This window comes from Rhizophagus irregularis, chromosome 1, assembly GCF_026210795.1.
Source record: "Rhizophagus irregularis chromosome 1, complete sequence".
Lineage (NCBI taxonomy): Eukaryota > Fungi > Glomeromycota > Glomeromycetes > Glomerales > Glomeraceae > Rhizophagus > Rhizophagus irregularis.
Window position 1 is genome coordinate 6,135,001 of NC_089429.1, and position 22,090 is coordinate 6,157,090.

The following is a 22,090-nucleotide window of genomic DNA, read 5'->3' on the forward strand; positions in this document are numbered from 1 at the left end:
ATATTGGCTGATATAAATTTTACCAAATTACGTTTATAAGATAGCCGATAAATGAATTCACTTTAAGTTTACACGTTTGTAATTTTAAAGATTACTAAAAACGATTTTTAATAATTCATAAAAAAAAATTTCAATAATACAAACCAAGTCGTTTATTATCTCATGTCCGAATTAATTTAATCGATATACTTTAAACTAAAAATTGTAACTTTTAAATTTATAGAAATTTTATTGCTCTCTATTGTAATATAAAATAAAATAGTTATTTTACAAAGAATATTTATTCCAATATTTTCAAAATATTCATTTAATTCTGTATCAACCTATTAAAATCTTCGATGGTAGAATTAGGCTAATTCCGGCCAATTTTTCCATGTTCCATACAAAATACCTAATTTTTTTAAATACGAGGTATTTTAGTCAGTATAATACGGTAAATATTATATCCTAAATATTGAAGAATGATAAGTAATAATATATATTCCTTAACTTATAAGATTTCGACATTGTGTTTTGGTGGAATAGAAACTATTTATCATAAACCAGGCGTCTTTCAAGGCCGGAATTATGTAATGCTGGCTATATTTCCAAAAAAAGAAAGAGTGGAATGAAATTACTAATTGTAAAACGTTATACAATCGGCATGTTGATGATCTCAATGTAAAGGCTCTTTTTTAGGATTAAATGTTTGAGGCTGACATTAAGTTTAATGAGACAATGACACATTTACTATAAAAATTATTTGTTTTCTACCAAACGATAAAGCAACTAATATGGCACTTATTTTTACAATAAATATGCCACTTAAAAGAATTAATAGGGTAAATAATTGTTGCATTTTTCAACTGCCGGATTTAATAGAAAATAATTATTAACTTAATTATCTCTATTAGGAACTGCAATATTTAGGACTAAGCACGCCGTCATCGTGTAGTATCAGTCCTTTTGACGATGATCTTTTTCATTGGCAGGCTACAATTATTGGCCCTGTAGGTATTTTTTTTTTGCTGAATTTAACACGCCTATATATCAAGTTCATTCTAACTACTTGATATTATATTTTGTTAAGTCCGACTCTCCATACTCGGGTGGTATATTTTTCCTTGATATTTATTTTCCATCAGATTATCCGCTTAGACCACCAAAGGTATACTTTGTTCATATAATTGTAGCATATTTTAATTATGTACTTACATATTCTACACTAGGTTCGGTTTATAACAAGGATCTACCATCCGAATATTGACAATCTTCGCTATATAAATCTGGATTTTCTTCTATGGACACCTGCGTGTGATATTCCAAAAGGTATTAAATCGGCTACAGAAATGGTTGCTAATCTTTTATATAAAAATTTTAATCAAACTTTTATTATTCAAGTACTTTTGTCAATTTGTTCATTGTTAACTTACCCAAACCCAGGTATTCATTTCATTGAGTTGATTGGTAGATTTTGCCATTAAGTGACATAACTCTAACCAATCATTTCATTGCTTTCCATAGATTGGTATAATTAATTATTTGATTATTGTACTTTATATTTCAATTATTTACATTTTAATATTAGATGATCCACTTGTGCTTGGAATTGCTAGTATGTATAAGAATGATCGTAATCGTTATGAAGCTACTGCTCGGGAATGGACTCGCAGATACGCCAGTTAATATAATTAATGACATGACTTTTGCATTTTTCAATGCGCCTATATATATATTTTTTTATTTGGTTACTAGCTTCATTAATAATAACTAAATAATTATTTTCTCAAGTGAAATTATCACAACTGATATGGTTATTGAAAGTTATAGGAAGTAATTATAGAAAGAAATTTATTTACTTTAAATAAAGTTAATAATTATTATAATTATTAATAATTTCAAATTATCAAAATAATTACACGACTTAGGATGTAAACCGCCATCGGAGATTGCGGTCATTTCGACTACAATTATAATAATATTTATTTCATATTTATTACTTCGAAGATAAAGTAAATTTTATATATACAAAAAATCTTTTGTTACCGAACATTAAAAAATTATTTTGTTAAACATTGTGATAAACAAAGAAATTCTTTTCTAGGATTCATTAAAATATAAATAAATACTTAGTCGCATATGCACCAAATCTATGGACTATGGAGTTCGCAAATTCATGTGCTGTTATATCAAAATTATTACCACAGCTGAGGAAAGGAAATTTTTTTTATTTTTTAAAAAAAAAGTATTATAACAATCAATTTTATAAAGATATAAACCAAAAGATGTATAATAAATTTATAGAGAATACTTATTAATATGTCCTTATTATTGGTCCTTGTTATTGGGAATTTTTTTTAGTTAATGCTAAGGTTAAAAAATTGCGACCAAAGGCCGTAAAATTTGAGTAATAAAAATTCAACTTTTTTAACTTTTTTAATAAATATTACATACCGCTTGTTTCATCGCATTTAATGATATACAAAATTTAAAATATTTAACATACTTCAACGGATTAATGATAGTTTTGATGATTTAGACTTGTGAAAATAGATTTTTAATTTATCTATCAAATTATATTTAATTTAATTGATTAAATTCAAAGAATTTTTTTTTTATTATAATTTATTCAATACATTTTCATTTTTATTTTCTGCTAATTACAAATATTCATTCTAACTACTACTACTAATGATCCAAAAAATTTTTTTCCGAATAGTACTGTAGTATAACGATGATGAATTATTTGATTAAATTTCTAATAAAATTTCATAAATATTTATTTGTTCCCATAAATTTTGTAACTATGAAAATTAGAATTATGATAATTTTCGTTTACTAATAATATTCATCATATTCATCGGTATCGCATGACAATTCCGTTACGGATCGACAAGACGACAAAGGGGAAAAGCCATATGATAACAAAATTTATAATGATAACTCATTTAAGTAAAGCAATTTTTTACATAATAACTAAATCATCCAATTTAATTTTATGATTTTATATTTAAAGAAAAGTCCCATTCTTTTCAATGCCTACTAAGTAATATAATGATGTCATTTAAGTAAAAGTAGTTTATTTATTACAGAATTGAGTTAGAAATAAAATATCATTATATAAATTTTAGCAAACAATTTTATAATTTATTATTATCAAAGCATAATATTGCTAGAATGATTAAATGATTATGGAAAGCCGTCCTTGACAAAAGGTTGATGTCCAAACATCATGAAATATAATGTTTAGACATCATGATGGTATGTCTAGACATCATGTTTGATATATGTAGGATGATGTTTGTACATTATTTAACATGATGTGAAAGACATCAACCAACATGATGTCTAGACATCATGCTGATCAAATTACCAAATATAGTATATTTATGAGTTACACAAAATAAAATTTACTATATTTGGTAACATGATGTCTAAGACATCATGTCGGTTGATGCTTGAGCACCATGTTGAATGATGTACAAACATTATTCTACATATATCAAACATGATGTCTAGACATTATCCAACATGATGTCTGGATATCAACCTTTTGTCTATGGAAAGCCGTCCTTGACAAAAGGTTGATGTCCAAACATCATGAAATATAATATTTAAACATCATGATGGTATGTCTAGACATCATGTTTGATATATGTAGGATGATGTTTGTACATTATTTAACATGATGTGAAAGACATCAACCAACATGATGTCTAAACATCATGCTGATCAAATTACCAGATATAGTATATTTATGAGTTACACAAAATAAAATTTACTATATTTGGTAACATGATGTCTAAGACATCATGTCGGTTGATGCTTGAGCATCATGTTGAATGATGTACAAACATTATTCTACATATATCAAACATGATGTCTAGACATTATCCAACATGATGTCTGGATATCAACCTTTTGTCAAGGACGGCTTTCCATATTTGTCAAGGACGGCTTTCCATAAATGATGACTTCACTTATGCCGATCAATTGTAACCCAGGTTTATACTATACTATTTATAGAAATTTTTTAATGAATGTTATACATGTTGTACAAGAGTTTATTTGCGAATATATATACCCGAACTCCGTTACTTTTTTTTTTTTTTACGCTTCAATTTATTAAAGTAATAACGTTATTTGTTATCTTTGAATTTAATAGGTAGATTGCAATCTATATATATACAGTAGGCGATCAAAAGTATACGGACACCTTGTTTTACGAAATTATGTAGATTACCATATGGTCATATGATACGAATAACACATGATTTTGAATTTAGGATCATGATAAACAAATGCACTTAATTTTTCAGACTTTCCTTTATTAGTTAATTTTTTATCAAACATGGAATCATTTGCACTAAAATCATCAAAAACATTAAGATTAGGAATCTGGTTTTAAACTTACTGAAAATCTCTGGGCAGATATAAAAACAACTATTTACCTACTTTCTGGCATACTTCACTATCATTTTAACTTAAAAAAAATAATAGAGAATGCACAAAAAAAAATATTTCTTCAAGAATATTATAAGAAAACTAATCAATATGATGCATGGAAAATTGAAGTAATTCCTGCCATAAATTAAATTATTAGCGTTTATATTTATATGTAATTCAATAAATGAAGATGAAATAAATATGTTTACTTTATATTTTAGTTTTATTTTATATTAAATGTATGAGAATTTTTTTAATTTGAGAGGTGTCCGTATACTTTTGATCGCCTACTGTATATACAACCCAAATCGTATGGAAATATTCAAAATGAATTCTAAAGAAAATCTTAAAAGTTTATGGAAGAGATACGATGATGAATATCAGGTAAAACAGTTCACATTATTACTATTAATAACATTATTTTTTAAATAGTAATAGTTTTTTTTTTTAATTATTTATTATAAAAGGATCATGTCATTACAAATTCTACTATAGATCCAACTACTGAATTAATAGAAGAGGCAGCTGAAAAAGTAGTTTATATGAATGACTTAAAAAAAGGAAAACAAGTATATGAAATATGTGGGGACTGTAATGAACCTGGCACAGGAAAATATTGGTGTCAACCTTGTAATGCTAAAAGATTTAAGGATAACTTTAAAAATTGGACTAGTGGAAATAAAGATAATGATGAATTTATACAACAATCACAACTTAATGCTGTGCACTGTAAAAAATATCTTGAATGGATAACTTTTGAAAATTTTAAAGATATTACTTATATTACCAGAGGTGTATTTAGTAAAATTTATTCGGCTGAATGACCTGAAGGATGTATTCATTATTGGGATATTGAAAATCAAAAATGGATAAAGTATGATAATAAAAAAGTTGCATTAAAAAGTTTGGATAATTCTTCTTGTATAAGTACAGAATTCTTAAATGAGGTAATTAAAATTAGTAATGTAATCTATTTACTTGATTTTATTTATGTATTATTTATATATTTATTAAAAATTTTTCGCTTTTCATTATTTTCATTAGATTAAATCTCATCTTCAGATTTATACTTTTGATGTTATTCAATGTTATGGAATAACTCAAGATCTAAATACCAAAGATTATATGATGGTTTTAGAATATTGTAAATGAGGAAATTTGAGAAATTATTATATTAATAATGAATCATATTATTATTTAAAAATTAATGAATTTCTATTTATTGCAAGTGGACTTTTAGATATTCACAATGCTGGAAAAGTTCATAAAGATTTTTATTTAGCTAATATATTATATGATGATAATGAATGTTTATATATAAGTGATTTAAGAATGTGCCAACCAGCAAATAATGAAAAGTAATCGGTTAAACAAGAAGGAATTTATGGAGTATTACCTTATATGGCACCAGAAGTTTTACGTGGATATCAATATACAAAAGCATCTGATGTTTATTCATTTGGAATAATTATGAATGAATATTTATCTGAAGAAACTCCTTATAATAATATTCCTCATAATCATTGCTTTAGCTATTAAAATATGCAAAGGACTTAGACCAAATATTTTTAAATATACACCAAAATTACATGCAGATTTGATTACTAAATGTTGGGATGCTAAAGCAGAAAATAGACCAACTGCTAAAGAATTGTTTCAAGAACTCAAGAAATTGCAAGAATATCAAGTAAATGAAGATGATAGTGATATTAAATCTCAAGTAAATGAATATGATGATAAGATTAAATTAAACCGAACAAGTGAGAAAAGATCTAATAACATTCAAACACATCCACAAGCAATCTATATTAGTAGACTTTTAAATTTCAAAAATCTTCCAGAACCAGTAAATTCAGGTAATTTAAATTAATTACTTTTTAACAAAAAGTATAGTATTTATGGTGCTAGTTGTTGTATATTTTCTAACAGGTGCTATTCAATCAACATTATGTAAGTAATTATATTTATTGGTAATTTATATTATTAGTAAGTTAGTATATTATTAATTTAATTGATTTATAGTTTCAGAAGGTCATTAGATGAATCAGGTAAGATATTCAGTCCTTAATGTTTTTATTTTATCAATACTTTATTATATATATATACCTTATATATCTATATTTATTTATTTTTATAGATCTTAATGAAATGAATCAAGATGATGAAAATGATATTGAATGAAGTTTTCTTTTCAATTAAAGATATTAGTTTAACTAAATAACATTTTTAAATTATCTTTTTATGTATGGTATATTGGTTAAAAATAAATTTTAAATGGTTATATTTAATAAAAATCAATGATTATTAATGACATTAAATATATTATTTTAAGTCAAATCTAATTAGAAAGCTTAACAAACATGTGTAAATTAGACAGAATTATTGCTAGATAATATCATCTGGGCAATAATTTATTCTGTATATCCTAACGAAGTTTTATCACTAACAAACATTTTAAATGATTTATAGGTAAAAATAAAATCTGGAGTTTGATGACTTGAATTGTCTTGGAGTGAAAGAAAACTAAAGAAGTTGAAAGTGAAAATAACTCCAAAATTAAACTCGATAATAAACCACTGCGGGAACTTTGAAATGCTGTATACACATTTAATGGCGTTAGATTTTTCCACAAACAGGAAATTTAGTCACAGATATAAAAGGGAGTAGTACTTTTATACACTTATACAGTTATACTATTATCAGTTACTTGTAAATGAATATTCTTAAATTTTTGTCTGTTTGTTTGAATTTTCATTTTATGACAATAATATAGTATAACGATTTAATTTAAGTAAAAATATTGAGTATGCCTGAGATAATTATTTTTTATTTCATGGAGTCACTGGAATATCATGATTTTCACGGCTGCATCATGAAATAACTATTACTTACTTTATTGTTTCATTATTTTATTATTTGCAATAAAAAAATATTTCATATAAGTTTTATCACTAAAAATTTACAAGCACATAAACTAAAAAATATTTTACACTAATACTATTTGAATACTAATATGCAATTACATATATATATGGTTATAAAATTTGTTATACATCTTGATTTTGCTAATATATAATCATAAAAATCTTCAATTTTTGTCTATCATCTCTATTAACTAATATATATATTCTAATATATTATAATGATTAAATAAATGAGACAAGTGAAGTTTTCAGGATAATCATAATAGCAACAAGAAAAAAGATTACCTGTTCTCGTAAATGTTTTCAGTTCATAGAAGTGGTTATCTGAAAGAGTGCACTGGATTCACAAACGTGAATAAGATAATTTCGATGCTTTTAGTGTAGACAAAATGTTTCAAATAATACTACATCTACAATAAATTAATATACTCAATCATGACGGTCAATGTATCAGTACGATCAATCATATATATCCATTTCGGCAGGTAGTAAGTAAGTAACGGAAATTGGCTAAGTGAGTAACGTAAAGTTACTAATTTAGGTTAATTTACGTTACTCCCCTTAATTAAGGCACGGAACGTAAGATAAAATTTTTTTACCTTCCATATCTAGCACCACGTGATTTATATTATCAATTTTTGCATATTATTTATCTTAGTAAAAAATTTATTTTAAAAAAAATATTAGAGTTGATTTTCTTATGCCTTTAAATATAAAAAGAAAATTGATTTTATACTTTTAAAATTATAAAAATTATTTATTTTAAAACAAAATTATTTATTTATTATTTATTAATAAAAATAAAACAAATAAAAACATAACAGATAAGTTTTATTGAATTTAATTAATGTCTTTATTATTTATAAACTAAAATACAGTAAATAAACGCGTTACGCGTAACACGTCCTAATATTATTATGAAAATAATTACAACTCCACAAATATGAAAGCAAAACCCAGTAAAAATAGATCCTTGAGTAATCCATACCTATTAAACAGCTTTACTTATCTCCAAAAGACAATTAACTTTGACAAAGATATCAAAACTATGCTCTAAATTTTTTGTACCAAAAAATAAAACAGTTAATATAGTAGTTATTAGTTAATAATATGACAGGTAGTTTAATAAACAAATTTTATACCTAAATAATTGTTCAAACTTAATTGTCCTTGACTTTTCTATCTTTTTATAAGATTTTGTTTGACATTAAAAGAATTAAAAGAAGGGAAAAAGAAAAAACGAGGGAGAGTTGCAAAATTATTGTTGAAAAATGTAAACAAATAGGCTGATCGTGATGTGCCACAAAAAATCACTTACATTGTCACGTGAACCATATAAGATACGTAACGTAAGATAAAAAAAATTTCACTTTACGTTACGTGCCTTATATTAAGTGGAGGAACGTAAATAAATCATGTGACTTTACGTTACTTACTTAGCCAATTTCCGTTACTTACTTTCTATATATTCTATCCATTTGAAGACAACTAACTATATATATAATAAGGTTTAAAATATTTAAATACTTTAATATAAGTATGTTTAAGAACCCTTGAAGAAACAAACAATACAATAATTCGATTTCATAGATAATCCATAAATTACAACTTCATGTGCAATTCCACTTATGGGTTGATCAGAAATGGAAATAACTCGTATGACTAAAATATTTAATTCTTTTTTGCAAATATTTGTTTTCACTAAAACCTCTGACTAAAAACATTGCTGGACAACAGCGTTCTTATTTATTTGTTGTGTACGTATCAAATTAATAATTCCGTTATAGTTAATATTAATTACCCATTCTTCCATCCATTCTCTGCCTGATTCACTAACATATTGCAATAAACTTGGAGCAATATTCCCAATATCTAGTTCATAATTAAATTCTCTATTATCTCCTGTGAAAGGTTCTTTTACGTTTTTACGGAATTTGAACCAGAGATTGAAATTCATCATAATTATTTTCGACTAATAGATCCATAGACAACATCCAAGTATTCTATATAAAAACGATAAATTCTTTATCTACAAATGCACTTCCACAGGAAGTCTCCACTACGTTCGGTAACCTCACTTAATTGTAATTGATTATTTCCAACTAACTTGCGAGTAGTTAAATCTAAAGTACCACCACCACAGTCAACAACCACAAAAGTCGCTAAATATTTAAAAATTAATCAAATTAATAAAATAATTCCTTTTAATTAACGTTCATTATAATACCTTACTTCCTATGCTTAACAAATCACGCAATAAACTGCTGCAGCTTCCGCTGTAAACATAAAAATTAGTTCATCCATTAATTAAAACTAGAGATTCAAGTTCTTCTCTTATTACTAGATTTTTCGAATATTTATCATTGATGAGATTTGCATTATATGCTCAATAGCATTATATATTCTGCAGGAGCAGTAAGAACCAATAAAACATTTTTCAAAGAAATTAATACTCCAGCGGTTGCGATTGTATCTTTAATGACCTTAATATTTCATTAATTTATATCATACTCTGAAAGAATTTAATTGTTAATCAGTAATTAAAAGATATAGAAATTTAAATTTATAATATAAATAAGAAATTAAAAATATATTATCCATATTAGATAGAAGTATTTGTGTTTAAAAAAAAAATTCAGAACCTGAGATTTATTCTTATAATTCATAATTACATGAATATATAATCATTTCATTATATAATTGAATTATTTACACGTTTATATCTTTAATAACCTTTTCAATTTTATATTTATCAAACAGTTTCATATATAAATTATCTTTTCGATAAAAATAAGCGTTATCAAAATATAAGGAAACTGCAGGTCGTCCTTTCCACTTTTCAAGGAATGTTTCTAAAGTTTTTAAAGAAAACTTAATATCATAAGGAATTCTAATATCTCTTAGATTAGTTGATGCTTCCCTAATTAACACATTTGACAAGTAATCTCCAAATTCTAACTCTCTCCCTTCTTCATAATATACTTCTTTAAAATTTAATGATCGTAAATTTTGACATTTTTTAAGTAATTTTTCAAATTCAATAAAGTGATTCTCCGATAATGGAAATACAGGAATTGATAAATATTCAATTAAATGACAATTTTCACAAATTGTACGAATAAAATTAAGAGAGTAATTATAAAAATTATCATCATTCCGGTGAAAATCATTAATCCTTAATTCTCTAAGATATAAGCTATTTTTAACCATGCAATTAACTTGATAAATATCTATAAAATCTATTTCTAGGATCTCAAGGTTACGATAAGCCACCATTTCCAATTTTTTATTGAAATCATCATTATTTAGAAATATAGGAGAATTAATTTCTAATATTTTTAAATTATGAAGTTCTAGGATTGTATATTGTAGAAATGTATAATTACAATCATTGTAAATATCGTAAAAATTGATGGGATAATCAAACTGAAGGCTTATATCAAAATGTTTAAGAGTATTTGCATGTTTTTTTAATACGTTAAAAATTTCTGTATAAGGATCTTCAAATAATTCCCAATAATTATATTCTTTAAATTCATCTACCCATCTAAAATATTTTAAATTTTTTTGAAATTCGATTAACTTAGTAGTTCCATGATTAACTTTTACTAAGTTTTTATTAATAACGATTATTCTTTGTATTTGTTGACAAATATGCGCTAATCTGTAAAAGTACCTAGAATCAATCAATGTGTCACATGTTAATTCACAAAGTGATTCAAGACGAACCTTTGCTTCTGGAAGATATACTATCTCATAGGTACCACATATATTTAAGTACTTTATTTCTGGACATTTCTTTACCAATAAACTGTAAATTTCCTCTTGTAAAAGAAATTGATTATATTCTGATAATAATCCAATGGAAATAATATCATCTATAACTTTTATATTGATATTCATACAGAAAGACAAATAATCAAATGCAAGTGATTGGCCTATAATTAGAATCCTTCTCTTTGTTAATAATTCTTTAATATCATCGGATAAATAAGAAGTAATAATGGAGTATAAAGAAATTTTTTTATAATTAATAGAATAGCACCAAGGATTCCTCCATAAGATTGGAATAACGGTTTCACACCATATTCTATTAACCATTAGGCATGAAAAGAGGAATTTTGAATTATTTTGTAATTCCTCAAATATCAAGAAAAGAATATCTTTATTAAGTTTGGACATTCTCGATAAATAAAATGGAAATAAAATAAAAATAATAAATAAATAATGAAGTACGTTTTATATAAAATTCCGATGTATGACCATATGACCATAATAAAATGCAAACATTGGAAATACAATATATGGTAATAAATGTAGGGAGATCAATCAGTAATTCGGTGACGTTAATTGCTGATCCGCATATAATTGGAAGTAAAAGTGAGTATAAAATAATATTCTGATTGGCCCATTGGTTACACTATTTTTCAGCCAGGTTGTTTGTTCACCAATTTGTAACCTTAAATAGCAAGTATATTTTTTCAATATATGACGCAATTTATAATTCTTTGAAAAAAAAAAATTCGGGGCAAATTAGCTCAAAAACCATTTAAGGGTTTATTAATTTGCAAAAATAATTCCCTCAAAACGTATTAATATGGCAAGCCGAGACTGCCGAGTTGGACAAAATTATCAGACATTGTGCGGTAAAAAATCTTACCTGTTCATGCTTGTTACAGTAGCCCTGTTCATTTCTAGATCGTATCGGATTGACCGAAAAAATGTATAACCAATCAGATCATAGTTACAATTGAGCACAATTTTTGATTGATCGGATTGGTTTATATATCCATAATAGCTTATAGGGCAAAAACACGTAGTTGTTGTTTATTACGTTTATTATAAAATCGATCAGGGAAAAACACCAATTTTTGTAGATCGGCTTGACTGACCGCTGACCGCATCAGTAACCAATTATTTTGGGGTACAAATTTGCGATCAATCCGGTCCGATCTAGAAATGAACAGGGCTAGTGCTTGATATTTATCTGTCCGTGCTTGATGTTTATCTATCACGTGCTTGATATTTAATTTGTTGGAACAATTTTTTTTTAACAGAATTCATTGAGATTTTTTTTTTTTTGTAGAAAATTATTTGAAGAATTTTCTTAATAGAGAAGATTTTTTTTTTAATATATAATTTCGTTAGAAATTTTTTTAACAAGTGAGATTTTTTTTTGATAGATAGAGAATTTCGATAAGAATTTTTTTTTTAATAGGAGGGAGTTTTCCTTGATAAAGAATTTCTTTTGGGAATTTTTTTTAATAGATGAAAGTATTTTTTGACGGAGAATTTTATTAGAGAATTTTTTTTTAATAGGGTTGATAGAGGATTTTATTAAAGAATTTTTCTTTAATAGGAAGATAAATAATTTCGCTGAAAATTTTTTTTTGATAGAAATTTCATCATAGAATTTTTTTTGATAGATCATTTCGTTATTAAATATTTTTAACAGGGGAGATTTTTTTTGATAGAGAATTTTGATAAGAATTTTTTCTTTAATAGGAGGAAAGTTTTTTTTTTGATATAGAATTCTTTTGAGAATATTTTTTAATAGGTAAGAATCTTTGAATTTTTTTTGATGGAAGATTTTCATTAGATATTTTTTTGATTGAGAATTTCATTAGAGAATTGTTGGTTGAAAAGTTTTTTATTTTTTTGATGGAGAATTTTGTTAGAAAATTTGTTAGAAAATTTTATTGAAAATAGTTTTTTTTAATAAGGGTATCGAGAATTTTGGCTTGAAATTTTTTTTTTTAATAAAGAATTTCATTAGAGATCTTTTTTTTAAAAAAATTGATTGAAAATTTATTAAATTTTACAATTTTAATAATTTTTTTTTTTAATGGATATTATAAAATAAATTAATGGTTTGCTAGTAGTTGCTAAAGCTCAGCTCGAAAATTAAGAGAGCTGAGTCCACAATGAACTGATCCACGGCAAATATTATACTATCCATACACTACTTATCGAAGAAAGGCTGAAGAACTAAAAAATAAAAAAAAATTGCGTTAGTGTTAATGTTCCATAAGAACAATACTGCTTATACATTATACTATTTACCGTATAACTCCAAGGAAAGGCCAAAAAACTAAAAAATAAAAAATGCGTTGGTGTTATTCTGTAATGCCATATATTAAACTACTTATCGCGTAACTCTAAGGAAAGGCTGTTCTTACTTCATTTCAACGGAATTCACATCTAGAATAATGTCCCTAAAGAAAAAAAGAAAGGAATCATTAGTAACGTTTCCAAATTAAAAAAAATTAAAAAAAACCAAGTACGCTTCCCTTAACTTACATTTCCGTCATCTTTTTAAATAATAATAATGAATAAATTATTATTAAAAAAAAGATCGGTAAAAAAATAAATTTTTTATACAAAAAGTTGATTATCAATTAACCGATTGGATCGGTAAATCAATATCGGGAAGTCATATGATTAATTTTTATTTTATTACTTTGTAGGCGAGCCAGCTTGAGCTTTTTCGAGCCAGCTTGTCAAGCATCAAGCCAATTTAAGCATGGCTTCGGCTCATGCAGAGCTTTACTAGTATATAAAATTTGCTTAATTTACTATGCTATTTAGGAATTTATCATAGTTTTTTTTAATTTTATCTTTAATGTAATTTAGTAATATATTATGATTCAGCTTTTTTTTTAATTTTTATTTTATTTTATAGTACTGTATTTCTTTGTTTAATTAATATAATTAATATTCTTTTTGATCTATATTAGCATGCTTTTTTAATTTTATCGATCTTATCTTTATAATTATTTTCTTAAATTTATTATTAGTTTTTAGTCTTGGTATTTCTTTAATTTCATTTTTATTTAATTAATTCTTTTTAGTATTTTTTTTTTTTTTTTGTTTTATTTGTTTCATTTTAATAATTTCAGATTTCTAGAAATTATTTATATGATATTTTTTAAAAAATTTATCTTACTTTATTTAATAATTTTCTTTAGTTTGGTGTTTTTGATTCCATTTTTAACTTTAATTTTAGCATTTTTTTTTTAATTTTAATATTTTTTAATTCATAAAAATTTTTTTACAAATTTCTTATTATATAATCATATAATATTCATATATAACATAAATTAAAATAATGTTAACTTTAAAAAAGTATATAGCAGAAATTTGTTTGAAGTGTTTTCCCTTTTTATCATTAATAATATTAAATATTTGGCATAAAAACATTTTATTATTTTATACTTTTAATATATATAAATAGAAATTGGGGATTGCTAAACATTGCCTGGGTTTTTTTTTTCAAATATGTCATATGATGTATCTAATTTTTGATCGGTTATTATTGCAAAAGGTATTTTTAAAAAGATTTTTTGCAAACATATTTATTCAAAATAATCTTATTGAATGAAATTTTATTTGCAAATATTAAAATTTAAGTCACACATTTATGATTTTAAAGAAAAAAATCACCATATTTATTTTTATTGAAGTGTACAAATAAAACAAATAAAAGAAACAATAACAATAAATAAAAAAGATAAGTAAATTACAATGATCAAGGAGAAAGATGCTAATAAAAAAAAATGAAATAACAATGGAATAATGGAAAATAATAGAAGATGAAAGGGAGTAAAAAAGAGTAATGAGAAGTGATAGGAAACAGAAAGGAGAAATAGGACATGATGAGAGATGAAAAGGAGTGATGGGAGACAAAAAGAAGTGATGGGAGACGAAAAGAAATGATGGGAGATGAAAAGAAGTGATGGGAGACGTAAAGGAGTTATAGGAGACGTAAAGGAGAGATGGGAGATGAAGAGGAGTGATGGGAGACGGAAAAGGAGTGATGGGAGACGAAAAGAAGTAATGGGAAGATGAAGAGGAGTGATGGGAGACGAAAAGAAGTGATGGGAGACGAAGAGGAGTGATGGGAGACGAAAAGGAGTGATGGGAGCAATGGGAGATGAAAAGAAGTGATGGGAAGATGAAGAGGAGTAAAAATTTATTAAAAAAAAAGATCTCTAATGAAAAAAATTTCAAGCCAGGATTCTTTAAAAAAATACTATTTTCAATAAAATTTTCTAACAAATTTTCTAACAAAATTCTCCATCAAAAAAATAAAAAACTTTTCAACCAACAATTCTCTAAATATCCCCGATTAAGAAAAATTTCTAATGAAAATCTTCCATCATAAAACACATTTTCCCTATTAAAAAAAAATTCAAAGATTCTTACCTATTAAAAAAATTCTCAAAAAATTTCTATCCAAAAAAAAACTTCCCTCCTATTAAAAAAAAAATTCTTTACCGAAATTCTCTATCAAAAAAAAATCCCCTGTTAAAAAAATTTACTAACGAAATGATCTATCAAAAAAAAAATCTTACCTATTAAAAAAAAATTCTCAGCGAAATTATTTATCTTCCTATTAAAGAAAAATTCTTTAATGAAATTCTCTATCAAAAACAATCTCCCTATTAAAAAAAAATTCTCTAATAAAATTCTCCGTCAATAATACTTTCACCTATTACTTTATCAAGTAAAACTCCCCTCCTATTAAAAAAAAATTCTTAATGAAATTCTCTATCAAAAAAAAATCTCATTTGTTAAAAAAATTTCTGACAAAATTATTTTTATCAAAAAAAATCTTTCTTATTAAAAAATTCTCCAAAGAATTTTCTACAAAAAAAAAAAAATTCTCAATGAATTCTCTATCAAAAAAAAAAAAATTCTCAATGAATTCTCTATCAAAAAAAAAAAAATCCTGTTAAAAAAAATTGTTCCAACAAATTAGGTATATGCCCAAAAAAAAATCTTATTAAAAAAATTCTCCAATGAAATCTAAATTTTTTAACGAAATTATCCATCGAAAATAAACTCAGAAATGTCCCTAAAAAAATTCTCCAACAAAATTTTTATCAAAAAAAAAGTCTTTTTATTAAAAAAAAATTCCAAAAGAATTTTATCAAAAAAAGCCTTTGCCTATATTAAATAAAAATTCTCTACAAAAGTTGTTTTATAAAAAAAAGCCAATAAAAATAAAAAAAAAATTCTTCGTGTAAAAACTATGTAAAATTTTTTGCCAAAAATTCAAATCACGTGATAAAATTTTTTTACTAAAAAAAAAAATTTCTATTTTTCGAAAAACTGACCCCGGCCGGGTCACGAGAATCTAAAATTTTTTTGTATATATTAACCTATAATTTTGCTGATCAGTCATACTTACTTACACTCGTGAAAAAGTATATACCAAGAAAGCACTCTCTGGACAACATTATGCACTGACACGTGATATCGCTTGGCCAAATTTTCCTTAATTCTGGCCATGAGGGGTATGAATAACAAAATTGGGGTATAAAGAACAATGGCATATATGTATATTTTATTTATATTTAAATGCTAAATGCATCACTTCTCGCTCTAAAAGATTCATAATGTGGTCCGACGGATAATTATACGGAATTTGAAAAATACATTGAAAAATTTTTAAATTTTGAAATTAAATTAAAGTTTTGCATAATATTGCATTTATTGATAATGGATCAGGTATTAACCATTTTCATTTATTTTATGACGCCAGTGTTCGTAAAGATATCCGAAAAAGAAATGTTTAAAGCGTATATGCATAATGACCGTTGTAGGAATTACATCAAAACAATAAAAAAATGCGAAAACGCTTTTAATTCTAGAATAAAATATTTTCTGACTTAATACACATATATAGTTTTCAAATAATCCCAGTTATTAAATTGGTTTTCTCCAACCTTTTGTTCTACTACCTTGATGTTATTTGTACGCTTGTATTTTGCTTGTATTTTCGACCAATATTGTTGTTAAGTCTGATCTTAAATTTGATGTGCGCTTGGATTTATCGGAAAAAGTATATCAAAATCGATAATGGCTAAGAGAATTTTTTTTCTAAGGTTGATTTTCGAACAAATATAAGAAACAAAGGTATCCAAATATGTTTATATATCAGTATGTGAAAGTTGATATCATTTTAAAATTCTAGTTCTTCAACACAAATTGGATCATTTACGACTGGTGACGAAATAAATAGAACAGAATAGAACCGTACTAGAAAAGGTGCGAAAAAAAACAAGAAAAAAAAAATCCTATAGAACTTTCGTACTACATATACTGTATTGACGAATTAACAAACGAGATATTTAATTTCTATAAATTCTGAATAATCTGAAGCTTTATGTTAAAAGTCTATTAAATTAAATTGATTTTCAAGAAATTTTAATACTCTTGCAACTACAACGTTTTTGAACCTTTGCTTTATAAAATTATTTTCTATATAAAATTAATTTCAGACTCCCTATTCAATATACCATTTGACATTAATTTATTACTTTTTTATCACACAATACTAATAGTGTATGATTCTGATAAAGAATGTATCTACTCATAGAATAAAATTTTTATATATAACTTCTGATTATGCTTAGCTAATTTATTTTCATCAGCCGTGTACCAATTTCCTCAAGATATTTTGGCCCTACCAAAAATTCTAATTGAAAGCATTTCTAATGCTTTAAAGAGTCTCAATTAATAAAACAACAACATTAACACCATATTAAGTACTTTTGTCCAATATATAATCAAATTTTTGATGTTCATAAAATGTTTCGTTTTAATACGCGTCATTCATTTGTACCAGCTGTACATTACAATATGCCTGATAGCACAAATATGCAATAATATAATGTGAGACGATGCACTATAATCAAGTTAAGAAACAATGAATAGCAGATATACTCTTTTGAAGTCTAATTTTGTTTATCTTTTTTGTGTAATTATTTTACCTCCATTATTTATATAATTATCGCAATTTCAAATTAGTGCGACCCCCTCTAAGAAAATCGGTATTCACAAATCTGGAAAACCAAAATTTTCCTGAATAACTATGTTGTGAAGGGTCGATTATTAGTGATTACCAGAGTTATTTAAGTAGTTTCTCTTGAAAATATGGTAATATTACACAAAGTTTTAATCCATGTTCATAGGAAAACTACTTAAATAATTAAGATTTCTGCATGAATTCCTTTGGAATTCGCTAATAATCGACCCTTTCTACATAGTTATCCAAGAAAATTCCAGGTTTTCCCGATTTGTGAATACCAATTACCTTAGATTAGTGACATACATGGATCGCACTAATTTGAAAACAGCGATAATTTCCACATAATATATAAATCTTATATTTACACTCCCACCCTTAAAATATCACGTAATAAATGTCATTGGCCTAATTTAATTATAATAGTAAAATTTTTGGCTATTTACTGTATATTTAAAATTTTTTTAATAAATAAAATAAATCAAAAACTTATAAATCAGGTTTAGGTAGATTCAAAATAATAGTTTGGGCTATGTAAAAAAAAGCCAGAACTTTGCCACAAATAACATCAAAGCTAAATCCATAGCCACAAATCACATTCTGTGCTAATGTTATTGAAATAATAAAAACTTTCATTTATCAGAGACATCATATTAATCCGTATAAATTGTGTATTTAAAGATGATTAGTTTCTTTGAAATATACTAGGACAGCACATGGTAAAAGCAGTAATATCGTAATATCACGTATAAAGTAAGGTCACATGATATTTCCATCTAAAATATATAGTTTTTTGATCACAATAAGTAATGATATTATTTATATTATTTCTAAATAAAATTGAAAATTTGATATATATTTTTCATCATTAATCATACTATTTTTTTTTTTTGATCATAACTCATCGAAAAAATGTATTAAGTTATATACCTTTATAATTTACAATAATATCATCGCATATATTACTTATATTACTTATATTACTTGTATTCTCATCAACAGAAGAACATTTTAATGAATTAAAAGTAAGTTGGAATTTATTCAATATCCATCAATTATTAAAAATATTTCATTACAATATTCATTAAAGTTACAATAATAATATTTTTTGATTCATGAAAATACTATAAATTACATTTTATAAAATTACAGATTTATTACTATTATTTATTCCATAAAGAATAGTATTTATACCCTATAAAAAAAGAATGTCCGGAAATTGTAGCTGAAAACGTCCGGAAAATGTTTATTTGTCTGGAATATGTCCGGAATATTGCAATATTCCGGACGTTGGAAAATTTCCATTTTCCGGAAAATGTCCAGAAAATGTCTAGGAGGGTTCAGACCCAGCGTCCAGAAAGTGTCCGGAATATTGCAATTTTCTGGACGTTTTCCGGACACACGGACATTTTCCGGATGTTTTTAGCTACAATTTCCGGACATTTTTTTTTTACAGGGATATCAGCAATTTCCTAATGAATAGTACAAAATAAATTACTAATAATATATGTGATGAATTATATAACTGGTGGTGACCACACTGAATAAAATCAACTAAACGAATGGCAAGTAACAAATATTTTCCTTTTAGGCCAGATAAAATAAATTTTTAAAGCTCATAAGCTTTTATGTTTCAAAACAAACCAATAAAGTTATATTACTTTAAGTCGTTAAAGTAAGTATGATTCCTATAAGTATCATTAGCTTGTTCAAATGGATATGATCTGTACGGACACTAGTTCGGTCCACTAAACTGTTTATTATTATAACCATTTTCAAGAAGTTTTCTGATTTATTTTTACTCATTCTTGATTGCACTAAAGTATTTTTAATTTTGTTGATTAATACTTACTATCAGTTACAGTTAGTGAACGAGAGCATAGTAAACATGTAGTGTATGGTTGACTATGTATGTAGGGTATGGTTAAACATCACATATAAAAGTATCACGTGACCATACGTGGTACAGAATAGAACGGTCTAGGCCTTTCCTTATTTGGTAATAAACAATGTAGATCTGTATGGAACGCGTGTGAAATTTACCCTACATACATAGGTATCCGTACACTACATGTTATCGTAACACCCTTAGTGAACTGAATATAAAATAAATGTGGGTTATTTAATTGAACAATAGACTGACTCTATTATATTCCATTCTTATTCTTAATATATAAGCTTTTTTATTAAGTAAAAAAATATATTTATTTTAACTAAGTTTATTCAAATAGGAAATATGGGATCACCCAAAAATCCTGACACCTATAATATCGACAGTCTATAATCCCGACACCAAAATCCCGATAAATGCAAATCCCGATTGAATCAAAATCCTGACAGTTACAGAATCCAGATGATCTAAAATCTTGACAGCCAAAATTCTGGCTGAGATTCGATCAGATGAATTTGAGTTTAGTTAATTTTTTTAATATAATTGTTTCTAATTTTAGAAGATAAAGAATAGTTTAGTAGTCTAGTAATATACTGTACATATTCTTTTTAACTAAGATAATAAATTTTTTCTTTTAATTTCATTAATAATAAAGTAACGTTAGTTAATTTGCATTAATATTAATAAAATTTGCAAACAATTTACATTGGTATTAATAAAATTTACAATAAATTAACCTGTTACTGCGTCATTGTATTTTTAAAATTATATTTAAAAAAAAAAAACTTTTGGATTTTGATTGTCAAGATTTTTAACTGTCGGAATTTGTGACTATCGAGATTTTATTTCAACGGGATTTGGGTTTGTCGGGATCTTTGTGTCGGGATTGTAGACTGTCGATTTTATAGTTGTCGGGATTTTGTGGTAAACCCAGGAAATATATATATATATTGATTGTATCACAGCACTAACTTTGATCCAAATATAAAAGGTAAAAGAACAAAAAAAAATTAAGAAGAAAAATTAGTAAAAAATAATTAGGTAAAAAAATTATTATTAAAAAAAGGTGCTTTATACTGAAATACTGCAGCGTTATTCTGATCAAATCAAAAAAAAAAAAATTCAAAAAATTATATAAAAAATTTAATATATTATAAAATAGAAAAAAAAAGTCAAAAAAAAAATAAAAAATATTGGAAAAAAAATTTCAGTTTTAACCAATTAAAAAAAATTGGTTACGGTAATACAATCGGTGATACAATCTGCTGCAGCTTGATCACAGACTGGAAATAGCATCGCCACCAAAAAATGGTAGCAGGATTTATTTGCTGGTCATACATACCAGTTACATGTGATTTTGGACAATTATGTTAAATTATCGATTTAAAATAATATATTATTTTCTTTTCTTCGTTATAATTTGTTTTATAAACTCATATTTAAAAGATGAGTCACTTAATAAGCCAAAATGATATTTGTGATTAAAAAATGTTCGTTCAAATTTTAAATTGAAAAAACATTATAGCGCTAAAATCATCAAACTATACTAAGAAACCTGAAAGGGTTCTAATAAGAATACAATGTATTTGGAATAATTATATTAGAAACATAAAGAACATAAAGTTAAAATATTAAACATCATAGTATATTATTTAAAACTATAATATAAAAAGAATTCTTTAAGGTTATTGAATTTATTATTATTTTTCACAAATATAAATATTTAAAGTTTGATATATCGTTTAATTCTAACCTACCAGTTTTTAGGGTCGTTGTAAATAATACCAAATATCATATGATAATAAAATAAAATAATTACTCTTCATTTTACAAATTTAAATTATAAATGAAGTACATTAATGCTAAATTACTATTTCTCAAATACAACTACAAATTAACTCTTAATATGTAATACAAGCAATATACTGTAGTTAAAATAATAGTTAAGTTGAAAAATATTATTGATCCACAACAATCCATTCTTGCATAAGCCTCATTAGTCATAGCCTCAATTATTTATTTGTTTATTTATATTTA

The 22,090-nt window shown here is 25.2% G+C and overlaps 4 protein-coding genes across 4 annotated transcripts; 2 read left to right on the top strand and 2 right to left on the bottom strand.

Moving 5' to 3' along the window:
• Positions 1-797: 797 nt before the first annotated feature.
• Positions 798-1,665, top strand: OCT59_001285 (uncharacterized protein; the record flags this gene model as incomplete). Its single annotated transcript, XM_066139449.1, has 5 exons — positions 798-821; positions 894-989; positions 1,070-1,147; positions 1,209-1,422; positions 1,568-1,665. The coding sequence occupies 5 exons, from the start codon at positions 798-800 to the stop codon at positions 1,663-1,665; spliced, it is 510 nt and encodes a 169-aa protein (XP_065988851.1).
• A 3,087-nt stretch (positions 1,666-4,752) lies between these two features.
• Positions 4,753-6,606, top strand: OCT59_001286 (uncharacterized protein; the record flags this gene model as incomplete). Its single annotated transcript, XM_066139450.1, has 3 exons — positions 4,753-4,809; positions 4,893-5,154; positions 6,563-6,606. The coding sequence occupies 3 exons, from the start codon at positions 4,753-4,755 to the stop codon at positions 6,604-6,606; spliced, it is 363 nt and encodes a 120-aa protein (XP_065988852.1).
• A 2,457-nt stretch (positions 6,607-9,063) lies between these two features.
• On the bottom strand, positions 9,064-9,309 carry OCT59_001287 (uncharacterized protein; the record flags this gene model as incomplete). The annotated part of the gene is made up of 1 exon (XM_066139451.1): positions 9,064-9,309. The coding sequence occupies one exon, from the start codon at positions 9,307-9,309 to the stop codon at positions 9,064-9,066; it is 246 nt and encodes an 81-aa protein (XP_065988853.1).
• Positions 9,310-9,374: 65 nt separating this feature from the next.
• OCT59_001288 (uncharacterized protein) lies at positions 9,375-11,531 on the bottom strand (the record flags this gene model as incomplete). The annotated part of the gene is made up of 3 exons (XM_066139452.1): positions 9,375-9,511; positions 9,582-9,625; positions 10,063-11,531. The coding sequence occupies 3 exons, from the start codon at positions 11,529-11,531 to the stop codon at positions 9,375-9,377; spliced, it is 1,650 nt and encodes a 549-aa protein (XP_065988854.1).
• Between the last annotated feature and the right edge of the window lie 10,559 nt (positions 11,532-22,090).